Genomic DNA, 12,484 nt, shown 5'->3' on the forward strand with positions numbered 1-12,484 from the left:
TTTTTATTTTTGTGCTGGTTTTAATGAAGATCTTTGCCCAGTTTTTTCTGCAGTTGTGGTTTCTTCAAGTATATGCATTTAATTACTCTTATTTAGAAAGGAAAATACTATAAAAAAAGTTTATGGATGTATTGTGCTTACAATGATGCAAAAGACAGTCACATTATCAATCACTGGCATGGTTTGCATGTCTTGTGTGAACAGCATTGAAAGTGTAATGTCAAAACATGATGGTGTTGTTAACATTAAAGTTAGTCTTGAGGACGAACAAGCAGTTATTGAATACAACAATGAAAACACTTCTGTGAAGGAGTTATGTTCAGCCATAGAGGATATGGGATTTGATGTCACAGAAAAAAAGTTGGATAATAATTTCACGTCTGTTACAATACACATAGAAGGTATGACTTGCACATCATGTGTCGATAGCATTGAAAGCATGATTGGTGAAAGAGCAGGTGTAAAAAATATATCTGTATCATTGAATGATAAAACTGCTGCAATTGAATATAATAATACACAAGAAACGGAAGATTCATTGGTTGAAGCCATCTGTGACATGGGATTTGATGCATTTGATTCAGCTGTGGAATCAGCGACTGTTAATATAGAAGGCATGACTTGCCAATCTTGTGTAAATACCATCACAGAAATGATGTTGAAACAAGATGGCGTTAAAAGTATAAACGTGTCATTAGAAAGTAAAAATGCTGAAATTAAATTTATTAGGAAAAATACTAATGTTAAAATATTGTGTGAGCAAATTGAAGATATGGGCTTTGAAGCATCATTTAGTAAAAATGAACAAGGTGAGTTAAGATTAAGGAGCAAATGTTTAATTTTCCAAAAAAAATCAGGAAATAATTAAAGGGAGGAAATAATTTATTTGCGAGTACCGTCAGAATCATTATAATTTATAAAATAAATAAAATCATAAACAGAAACTCGCACAAGTTTCTGCTTGTAAAAAATTGTTTCCTTTCTGTTCACTAATTTTTGTTTGTGCATGAATGTTAGTACTAAAGTTACATGCAAAATGAAGACACTGTTTCTTTTCTTTGTAATTTGTGAGGGAATTTTGAACTTATGCTAAAATTAATGCACTTGACATATGTTAACATTGTTATTCCACAAAAATTTTTTATGCACAAAATATTTTTTCTGTTCACTGCACGGGTAATAAGTAGAAAAAAGGCAGTCTTACTTAAATGTATGTTTTTTAATAAAGGAAGTCAAAATATCTCAAAAGATGCTCCTGTAGTTTTCACAAAGCAGGGTGAGTATATGGAAGTGAAGTTGCCACTAAACAAAACCACAGATGATCTGCTGAATGGCAAAGTTCAAAGTGGAAAACTAACACGGTCGTATTTCCATGTAACTGGAATGACATGTGCTTCATGTGTTGGTAAAATTGAAAGGGAAATGAAAAAGAAAATAGGTAAATAATTTATTTGTTTTTACTATTCTGATTGCCTTTTTTTTCTACGCTTTTTTTTTAAATAGCCTAAACCATTGAATTCCTAAACTTGTTGCTCCAATATAGTTTATTCTTTACCTTGTTAGCAAATTGAATATCTCTACAATACTAGCTGTCTGTCTTTGTGCAAAATGGTACTGCAAGTAGCAAGACACACAAAACATTGTGTTAAGGGATGGACGACTCTCTGTATTTATCCACAGGCCACCGACTAGCGTATCTATATTATCATACCTGCTGTCAGCCAAAGATGGTAGCTGTTTGTAATGACAGTCCAACTTTCAAGGAATTTTTCCCAGCCTTATCACTAGTGTTATATTGCCATAAGGATGATTCTACCCTTTGTCCTAGATTTTTTTTATTTTCATTTTACAACCTTTTCTAAAGAAATTTGAGATTTTTTTGCTAAAAATAAATAAAGAAACATTTAGCATTATCCTTAAATGATAGGTAACTTTTACTTCACCCAACTGAATTTTGGTCCTGTATTGTGCCACTGTAATTAAATTATACACCTGTTTGCTACACAAACAAAATAATTTTGACCAGCAGGATGACAAAGTTAACTTAAGTAATTAGTGAAACATAAGTGATTTGTTATTTTGGACAGATCAGCATTGTTAATCTAAGATTAAGTACAAGCAGTGAAAAATCTAAAAACAAGTTTCGTACACTGTTGGTGTGTGCGGATGTTATCCTGTCTTAAATCAGATCTTGGGCGTAAAAATTAGGTCCTGAGCTCACTGACACACACCCTTATTTTCAAGCTTGATTGGTTACTGATTTATTTACATAAATATTGACCTGCATGTAACTATGTGGTTATCACTACACCAAACAGATAAATTAAATGCCCGTAATATCCCAAACAAAACCACTATTTGCACAACTGTATATATATTTAGTTCTGTTATCTCAAGCAGCTCTATTTTAAGAAACGTTTGTACCATGTGACCCTCAAGACTAGCATGGTTTCAATTTCAAAGTATTATTTCTTATTCAAAAGAAAGAGCTTTTCTTCCCGATATTAAATTTGTGTAAAAGCCTTACTTCTGCTCCTTTATTTATGTCTTATTAATTTTTGCATGCTGATTCAGAAGGAACACAAATAGATTGTTGAGTATAAAAAACATGTTTTGTAGGTATCGATAGCATCATGATCTCATTGATGGCACAGAAAGCAGACATATTGTATTATGCCGACTTAATTAATCACAATGAGATAGAAAAATACATCAAAGATATTGGGTTTGGTGCAGAATTTCTTGAGACTGAAAATATAAAAGAAAAGCTTGTTGAATTTAAGGTGAGACTTCGTTCTAAAAATCTTTTCTGTTTTTATGGATAAATCAAGTTGTATTGTTTTGTTTCCAAAAATCTGTCATAGGTATTTGGAATGACTTCTGGACCAAGTTCCTGTTACTTAATTGAAAGCAGTCTGCAAAAGAAAAATGGTGTGCTAAATGTGGATGTGAGTCTTGGTTATGTCAAGTGTATACATGATGTAACTATATGTGGCTCCAGAGACATCAAAAGGGCCATCGAAGATCTTGGTTTTACAGCTAGATTGCACAATGTTAAAAAAAAAGAAGAAATGTTGAGTCACGCTTATGAGATAAAACAGTAAGAAATTTATGACTTATGTAATTGACTAAGTGAACATATGTTTTAATATGGAGTGATTATAACTCTTGCATTTTGTGCGGGAGATTGGGGTTTGATTCCCCTTGGCGGCGATTCAATATGGGCGAGTAAATGTTACCATAGCCACAGGTTAACCTAAGCCATGTGAGGGAAATTAGGGAGATGGCACACTGTGTGGGCCGTTGGAAGTTGCTGTGTAGCTCAAAATGAGCATTAAATACCCTAGGACTCCCAATTGAAGCCATTGCCCCTTCTGGAAATAATAGACAGGGTATATCCTTCAATATTTGTAAGGCTAGCGATATAAAATATGCACATTGGTTACAGTACTTATATAGTGCTATTTTTATTGTTATTGTTCAATGTTTATCAATGCCACTAATGTTTCCAACATTTAAAGTTGTTGGCTTGTGGCATGCAATAAAATTATTTCTCCATTTCCTCTTAGCTGGAAACGATCCTTTCTCTTTTCTCTTTGTTTTGGAGTTCCAGTCTTCATAATAACAATGACATACATGGTGTTGATAAAACATGATGTGAAAGATGTCACTCTGGTAGCAGGATTATCATTAGAGAATACAATTCTGTGTGTTCTATGTTCAATCGTGCAGGTAACATCTTGGTAAAACAAATGAGTTATGTGCTGGGATAACAGTATCAAGTTGTTGTCACAGTTGATACTGCAAGTAAGAGGTTTAAGGCCCACTCAAACTATTATCTTTGTTACATGTGGGAAGCTAATGTGCAGTGGTGTTTGCTATAAAGTACAGCCCAAATATGTGTTCAATTTTTTGACAAGAAATAAATGTTCTTTTATACCTGATAAAAAATCTCTCGTGTTATAATAACGAATAAGATTATTATATTTTTAGCTTTTTGGTGGAACGTACTTTTACGTATCAGCTTGGAAATCGGTGAAACATGGAAGTGCGAATATGGATGTTCTGATTGTATTAGCTACTGGCGTTTCTTATATCTACTCAGTGAGTATTGCATATAGCATATTATTTGAAAGAAAAAGTTACTTTCAAAGCATAGCAGTATTGTTAATATGCTTCTTTTATTTTGAATTACATTTCAATTTAGGTAACAGTCTTGGTTGTTGCTTTATTTGAAAAACCGAAGACGAGTCCGAAGACATTTTTTGAGACACCACCCATGCTGTTCACGTTTGTATCATTGGGACGTTGGCTCGAGCATATTGCTAAAAGAAAAACATCCGAAGCTCTTAGTAGATTACTATCTCTTCAACCTGCTGAAGCTGTGCTGGTAACAGTAACAGAAAGAACTTTCCATGTTGAAAAGTAAGTCTGGAAAATATGCCAAAAGTAGTCTTTGTGAAATGCGCAAGTACTGGACAAAAATATAAGTTGAAATTTTTGTCTTCTCTTACGAGCTCTAATTTTATACAGCAGGGTCCTTTAGTTTTTATTGAGTTTAACGGAGCTTCTTCTGGTTTTTTTAGAGAGGAAGTTATTGAAGTGGAACTGGTGCAGACTGATGATATTTTATTGGTAGGTTTCTTCAGTAGTACCCTACCTAGGATAACCGTAAAGTTTCTATTGGTACTGCCGTTATTAACTACATAAGCCCTGCAAGCACAGCAACCGTTCAACTGGACAAACTTCTGAAATATCAAGCCTCGCGCTAATTTGCCAGTTTTTAAGCACGCGACTTTCTACGTTGAAAGCGACAGCCCCACCGCAAGTGTTAAGAAAAGACGTTTGTTATTTAGGTAAAACCAGGAGGTAAAATCCCTTGTGATGGCCGTGTGGTGTATGGTTCTTCAACAGTAAATGAGTCGTTAATAACGGGTGAATCAATGCCTGTCACGAAAAAGATTGATGACACTGTCATTGGAGGCTCTGTCAATCAATCTGGTGCGATGTTAATTAAGGCGACAAATGTCGGACAGGACAGTGCTTTGTCACAAATAGTGAAATTAGTGGAGGACGCACAGACGTCAAAGGTAGGAATGTTTTTCGTGATGTTTACTAGATAAATCTAATCGTGGAAACCATCGTGGAAAAGTGACGGAAGGTTTGCCCGATGGATAATTTTCCTGAAGAGTATATATTTACAGATGGGAAGATATTAAATTACACCTAATTCAGTGGCCTAACGAAATTTTGTTGGGCACCTTTCAGTGACTGTTATGCAGAAATTGTGTGCTAGACAAATGTAGTTGTTTCCTTATATTATGATAGCTATTTTCCCACAAGACCTTTTCCGACAGATATTTTATGTTAAATTTTTGTTGCACTGTAGGCTCCTATTCAACGATTTGCTGATCGTATCGCTGGAGTATTTGTACCTGGAATAGTCCTTTTGGCAACATTGACGTTGGTGATTTGGGTTGTGGTTGGCGAGAAACATTACGATGTTGTTCTAAAACACAACCAGGTCCGGAAATGTTATTTTTTTTATTTTAATTTACTCAGTTTTGCTGAAACTTGTGTGTTTGTAAAACTTATGACACAATTTTTTAGCGATGTACCTTTAGAAAACTCGTCTCGCGGAAAGGATTTTTTTAAGAGTCAAAAAAAAGTTAAAATTAATTTTTGCAGATTTCGATTTTTCGCGGAAGGTAATTTTTGCCAGTATATATCTTGAAATATTTTCGCGAAATGGACAAATCTTTCCACGAAAATTAGTTATGATGATTATAATAATATGATGATTAGATTTATATTTTTTCTTATACTTCAGTCTTCGCTTACTGGCCATACCGAAATCGTCGTCCAGTTTGCTTTCCGTTGCGCGATATCTGTTTTGTGTATTGCTTGTCCATGTGCCCTTGGGCTTGCTACACCAACTGCTGTTATGGTGGGTACAGGTATTGGAGCATTGAATGGTATTTTAATCAAAGGAGGAGAACCGTTGGAGCGAGCCCATAGGGTAATTACAAATTTCTATATAAAAACCTTTATTTAGTTGACATTGCTTCTTCCATTCTGTATGATTTTATTTTTTTTCGCTACTATTATATAGGTGAATACAGTTGTGTTTGATAAAACTGGTACATTGACTCACGGCAAACCACAAGTGATCGCATCGAAGTTATTCATTCAAATGCAATGGAAGTTTTTTCTAGCTATTATTGGGACGGCCGAATCCAACAGCGAGCACCCACTGGGTGCTGCACTAAAACAGTACGTGTTAGATGTAAGTTGACTACCTATTTTCTTGGTGTCGTTTTAATTTTAGTGCTTTACGTCATTTTTGCTGTGTATTTTTAGATTCTTGGAAAAGATGCTTTGGGAGAGGCATTTAATTTCAAAGCCTATGCAGGTCATGGGGTCAAATGCAACGTGAGAAATATTGATGAGCATAATTTCAACGAGAGTGGTCATGATGAATTACCAGTGTCTGTGCAAGCGGATGGATACAGATTAGATGAAGTCGAATTTGCTGCAATTGAAGGTATATTATGAAATGATGTTGTGTTTTTATGTTGTGAGACATATTTCATAGGGGCTTTGTAAAGGTTCGCATCAAGGCAAATACGTTATTCGCGAAGTTTTTTCGCATATTTTCAATTTTTACTAGAAAAATGACCTGCATGCATTTATATAAAAGCTTGACATAAAAAAAATAAAAACAATTTGAAAGAAAACGTTCAAACAACAAACAAAAAGTTCTACGTAAAAAAAAAAATTATGAAATTCATAAATTGATTCATGAAATCATGTGAATAATATTAAATCTGCTTGCCTTGCAATGATACAATGCGCATATTGCACCAGTGTGACCCCTGCTAGTTAACACAATGTTGCATCACTTTCTCTCTTGCGCTTTAGGTAGACGCGTGTCAGACGCTTCAACTACATATGAAGTTCTGATTGGTACACCGACTTTTATGAACAAGAATGGTATACACGTTGAATCGGACGTTGAAATTGTTATGAATTCGTACGAAGTAAAAGGACGAACTGCGGTACTTATAGCTGTTAATGGTAATATCACTCACTACTTGCTATGTTTTTACAAATAGTTGTTCTAACTTAATTCGATTAAAAATTAGATTCATGGTTCACTATTATTTTACCAACGAAAGCTAACTTTGAGTACAGAATTTATAACATCTATGCTAACTCAGAAAAAAAATTTCTGTAACAATGTTTCTACGCTTAGGGAAGTTGGCTGGCCTTGTTGCGTTTGCTGACTCTGTCAAAGATGATGCATGCAAGGCTGTCGGTATTTTACGAAAGATGGGAACTACTGTTATTCTTCTGACAGGCGATAACCAAAAGACTGCTGAAGTCATCGCAAGACAGGTAAGTTATACTCAGTTTCGTAAGAAAACTGATGACCCTCCTGCTTTTTTATACTTGTTGGTGTTCATTTTTACTAGTCTTTTTCTCTCCCTCTACAACCCAGTATCCGAGCGAGGAACACCAATCGTCATTAGCACCAAAATATTTTTTAAACATCATCTAGCAGGCTAGCTGATTGTTCGAGAGTGTTACGTTTCAACCCGATAATATCGACGAAAGGTTGAGGTTAATAGCATGCTTTTAGGTTATGCAACTTGTGAAGTAGTACAACCATCTGTTATAAATAACAGTATTATTCTTTAGGTAAATATTGACAAAATTTATGCTGGGGTTCTACCATCTCACAAAGTTGATAAGATTAGAATGCTACAGAAGCGTGGTTGTACTGTCGCGATGGTGGGTGATGGGATCAACGACTCGCCTGCGCTGGCGCAAGCAGATGTCGGAATAGCGATAGGAACAGGAACAGATGTTGCAGTTGAAGCAGCTAGTGTTGTTCTTATTAAAGTGAGAAATACGTATTTTTTAATTGTTCCTGTAAATCTTTGCTACCTAAAGGAATGAATTTTCGCGAGATGATTTTTTTCGGAAAATTTGACTTTTTTCGTCCATTTCGTAAAATATAATGTCCGATAAAAAATTATAGAGATTTTAATCCGCCAAAACTAAAAATTCAACTTATGCTATCAGATCGCAAAAGTAATCTTTGCAAATGGATTGCCACGAAAAATTGAAATCTAGTCAATTCGTAAAAATAAATTTCCGCTAAAATACAATTATTTTGTATACATTCATCGTAAAAAAAATTATTTTTTTTAGAATGATCTGATGGACGTTGTAGCAGCTATTGATCTTTCACGAAAAACTGTCAATAGAATAAAAATCAACTTTATATTTGCTCTTGTTTATAACTTAATCGGAATCCCAGTTGCGGCTGGGATATTCCTACCAATTCATTTCGTATTACAACCATGGATGGCTGCTTTGGCGATGGCAATGTCGTCTGTTTCTGTTGTTTGCTCCTCGCTATTTCTAAAAACGTAAGTTTGTTTCTCACTAAGTGTATTTCCCTGTTTTTGTTTCTGTGTGCAAGTTTTTCGTTTCTAAATACTTTGTATTGAAAAATGTTCGTGACCTTTTTTAGTTAAAATTTTCTTTATAAGGCTAAACTAGTCAAGTCATTTTTCCTAAGACTTATTAATAGGGATTTTTTTTATGTAATATTCTAAGAAAATATAAGGTTTTCATGATTGTCTAAAAAATTTTATGGTTTCATTGTTTACACTCATATTTGATAATCGCATGTGACCAGTAAAGCAAGATGTAAACTTGTTACCAGAGTTTTTCTTCGATGTTTTTACATTATAGAGCATATGCTAAATTGAAGTTTATATTTGTTTCGGGGTAGAGGGATACTTAAGCTAAAATGACTGGATTATTAAAATAAAGTGTGTCTCTTTATAATATCAATACAAGTAGTGAATGTATATCTGTCTGTATTTGTTTATTTAAACGAATTGTAATTTTTTTCTACTAAATTTAATTGTATTTAGGTACAAGAAGCCTTCATATACTGAAGATGGTGAGCTTAAACCTGAACAGCGTAAAACAAAAAAATATAATTCAATTCTTGACAAACTGCAAGGCAAACTGAGAAAGAAACCTAGACGGACGTGGTCTGACAGTGAAGAGGGTCTTTTAAATGACATGGATGAATTTTAGAGAACTTTAGAAAATATCATATTTTTAAATTAATGCATGTGTGCCTCGCTATTTATATATATTTATACAATGGTGAGCTTCTGGTCTCAAAGATTGCTAACCAACTAAATTAAAATCGCATTTTTTTTTTCATGAAAAAAAAAGGGATCGAGTACTATCGGTCGCAAATACGCTTTATGTGAATAGTTTTTTTTGCAACTCATAACATATTGGATGCACCGAAGTTCACAAAAATTATTCTGCAGATTTTGATTCAACCGATCCCTAGTCTTCGGTCTTTTTATTCTGGTATTTTATCCGCAATTTTTTTTTTTTTATCGTGAGCAAAAAATATTAACCAATAGAGTTTATTACATTTTACATTAAAATTATTGCCAACAAGAGGCTGTATTTGTATGAGAAACTTTCTTTTCATCATCTTGTCATTGAGACAGGCCGCTTGTCCATATAACAGACTAAGTCATATTGGACGTATGAAAGCGAGATATCGGTCAGTAATTCTGTCTGCTTAACGGCCCTGGACTTTATTGTTGGACTGTGATTGTTTTGACATTTCTAATCTGCTATCAAAACGCAAACATATTTAAATGTGTAATGTGAATTATTCGGTCGCGAGCCCTGTAGACTACTTTTGCAAGGTCTTTCAGGGTTGGGTTTTTTTAGAAAATTTATAATTTGAAAATGTTTAATATATGTAAATTTTGTATATTATATTCAAAGGTAATCACTTAATTTGGAAAAAAATGAAGAATGTTTTTTTTTGTAATTTTCTATTTTTATTTTTTGACTCGTCCTTTTCTATTACAAAGTTATTTTTTTACCTATATTGCGTAAAAAATTATTTTTGCGTTGATCGCAGGACGTTAGCAGGAAACTTCAGGTTGGTCCTAAAAACAAATTAACTTCAAAGACTCTCAAGAAATGGGACAATTTTACCTCTTTTTTTTTAAATCCCACACACAAGGAACTAGGAGCAAGGGGATACGTTAATTTAGAGTGATTTTTTTCAGTCCGTTTAAAGTTCTAAAGGCCCACGCACCCAGGGAGAGGAGAAAAGCCACGTAGGTACGTGTTTTCACAGCAGCCAAAAAGGTTAAAGCCGAGAAAATGAAAAGCAAAATGACAAAATTCAACCGTGAAAAATATCATTTCAGGGGGATTACTTTCAAAACTGCATCGATTGGACGCAGCTGAAATTGACGCGGGTGAGAAAGTTGCGCATAAAAATGTCTCCCTCGTTGAAGCCTTAAAAATACTGAAACAGCGGCATCTTGGCATGTATACGAATGCTGCGAAAGCAATATATGGCGAAGGAAATTATAGACTTTCGCAAGAATATTCCCACCTTCTTGTGCCTTACGGTGTGTGGATGACAGAGAATGAGTAGGAAAGAATTAGGTTACAAAACAGTTTTTTGATGATTTCCCATCACAGCCATTAATGTTCAAGTGAAGAAAAGCCTTCCAATAAACCGTGAAGCATTTTGCATATTGGACAATATAATGTTTACAGTTTAAATGCTCTATTTGCGCACAGTCACAGGAGAATGACTTTTAATCCAGGATGAGCGCTTAGTACAGATAAACAATGCCGTACAACCATATAAGTTTAATAGCCTTAGTCATTATGCCCTGTTTTAAAAAAACTATCCTAACTTCCGTTTAAATAAAAATACTGGAAAGAGCCCGTTGTTACACTGTCCAGCTAAAACAATCACTCAGCAATTTTATTTTATAGAATAAGTTTTCATAACAGTAATAAAAGGTGTAGCAATATCCCATGGACCAGTAACATATATTTTTTTAGAACCTGATGCATTTATTAGAAACCGTTGAGCAAAAGAAGAAGCAAGAATGGTATCCGGCATCGGGTCAAGCAAGGGAAAGGGAAATTATATATAAAATTTTCAGTATATACGTGTTGACGATTGCACAAGAACTGCTTGTCAGAATTTAAAACGCTTTGATAAAAAATATAGATGTCAATATAGAAATAATTTCAATTAATACACGCTGGGGTATGCTCACCAACAGGGTTAAAAAAGTTGATTTCCTGAACTACAAGGTGGCAATGTCTACTACACCGCTTCTTTTGTGATGTTCCCACAATGTCATATTCCCACATTCCCACATTTTAATTAATCTTTGTAACTTTTTTAACATACAATTGACAAAAAACATATTTACTTACTTTACTTATTTATTTACTTACTATAAAACATTGGTCGTAAGTGGGAAGGGAAGTACTGTCTGTAGATATATTTAGTAGCTAATGTACTTTTGCTGCCTTGGTCTAAGATTGGAGGAATGTGGCTAGAACAAGCTATCTAATGGGACATTCAATGGGACATGGGAAGTTCAGCAAAGTACCTAGCGCATACAAAGCTTCCCGTCTGTTTTTGATTTTTCGGTCCCCCTAAAAGTAGACTGGGCACTAGCAAATTTTTGAACGCGAGTCAGGTACCGGAGCGGAGCTCAATCACGGCGGTACCCAGACTATCTCTCTTTCTTATGACTATGATTTGCAATAACAAAAGCTGCATCTACTGAGCCTAAAATGCGGACAGTTAAAGGGATTTTTCATTTTATTTTATAATTTCACGTGTTTGTATTTATAAAAACAGAAAAACTAATTCGTTAAACTTAGAGTTTTGGACATGCCTGTAATGTTGACACAAACTTTTTGAAAATGCTCCGTTTTTGAAAAAGCGCGTCGGAAAAAGAAAGTTGGGTTCTAACTCAAGTATGACGTTTCACAGTTAAAAACATGCATCCCGTGAAAGATTCACAACACAGGCTACACCGGTTTGCTAGATGAATCTACTTTTTTTCTAGCTATATTTCATTTCATATCTGTAACAAATTACTTCTTTGAAAATACAGTGTTAGTTGTGTATGGAACCAATTTGAAGCGATTCAAGTTCTAACGATGATGAAAATCATGACACCATTTGCTACTGCCAAAACAATATCACAAAAAACACAACGGTGGTTGTTTTATTTTATTTAGATAAATCAAATGAGAACGTGTGCTAGGAAATCAAGACGGGGGTTTTCAAGGTTTTTCTTTTTAGGAAAACAATGTAAGACTGAAGCCGACATTTTTTTCGAAGCTCTTTATTTTTTTTCACACTGGGAATCTGATAAAATACTACCCGAATTTTTCTTTTATTATTATCTTCGTCTTTCGTCGTTAGCTTTTCTTTATCTACCTCCTTATTTTTTTCTCCTTTTATCTTTTTCTGTCTTTTTTATTATCGCTCCTTCGAATTGTAAAGCCGATGGCAGCACAGTTTGGCATATTAAAGTATTAAAAGTAAATACTTCTTCATGTGATTACATCTAATCCCTAACACCAAACAGCT

The 12,484-nt window shown here is 34.3% G+C and overlaps 1 protein-coding gene across 1 annotated transcript; it reads left to right on the plus strand.

Annotated features, from left to right (window-relative positions):
- On the plus strand, window positions 1-9,886 carry LOC130653959 (copper-transporting ATPase 1-like). Its single transcript, XM_057456455.1, has 18 exons — window positions 1-809; window positions 1,229-1,438; window positions 2,620-2,783; window positions 2,865-3,100; window positions 3,570-3,732; window positions 3,994-4,104; window positions 4,208-4,425; window positions 4,587-4,635; window positions 4,857-5,090; window positions 5,390-5,524; window positions 5,831-6,019; window positions 6,113-6,286; window positions 6,361-6,544; window positions 6,922-7,077; window positions 7,256-7,398; window positions 7,702-7,905; window positions 8,218-8,438; window positions 8,952-9,886. Exons 1-18 carry the CDS (start codon window positions 143-145, stop codon window positions 9,118-9,120), a joined length of 3,627 nt encoding a protein of 1,208 aa, XP_057312438.1. The 5' UTR covers window positions 1-142; the 3' UTR covers window positions 9,121-9,886.
- Window positions 9,887-12,484: the final 2,598 nt, after the last annotated feature.

Source organism: Hydractinia symbiolongicarpus, chromosome 8 (genome assembly GCF_029227915.1).
Source record: "Hydractinia symbiolongicarpus strain clone_291-10 chromosome 8, HSymV2.1, whole genome shotgun sequence".
Taxonomy (NCBI): domain Eukaryota; kingdom Metazoa; phylum Cnidaria; class Hydrozoa; order Anthoathecata; family Hydractiniidae; genus Hydractinia; species Hydractinia symbiolongicarpus.

Bases quoted from the DNA above. Each gene is read 5' to 3' on its own strand.
- LOC130653959 (XM_057456455.1), top strand. From the start codon at position 143: ATGATGCAAAAGACAGTCACATTATCAATCACTGGCATGGTTTGCATG. The intron at 2,784-2,864 runs GTGAGACTTCGT...AATCTGTCATAG, and splicing joins AAAAGCTTGTTGAATTTAAG to GTATTTGGAATGACTTCTGG. The intron at 5,525-5,830 runs GTCCGGAAATGT...CTTATACTTCAG, and splicing joins TTGTTCTAAAACACAACCAG to TCTTCGCTTACTGGCCATAC.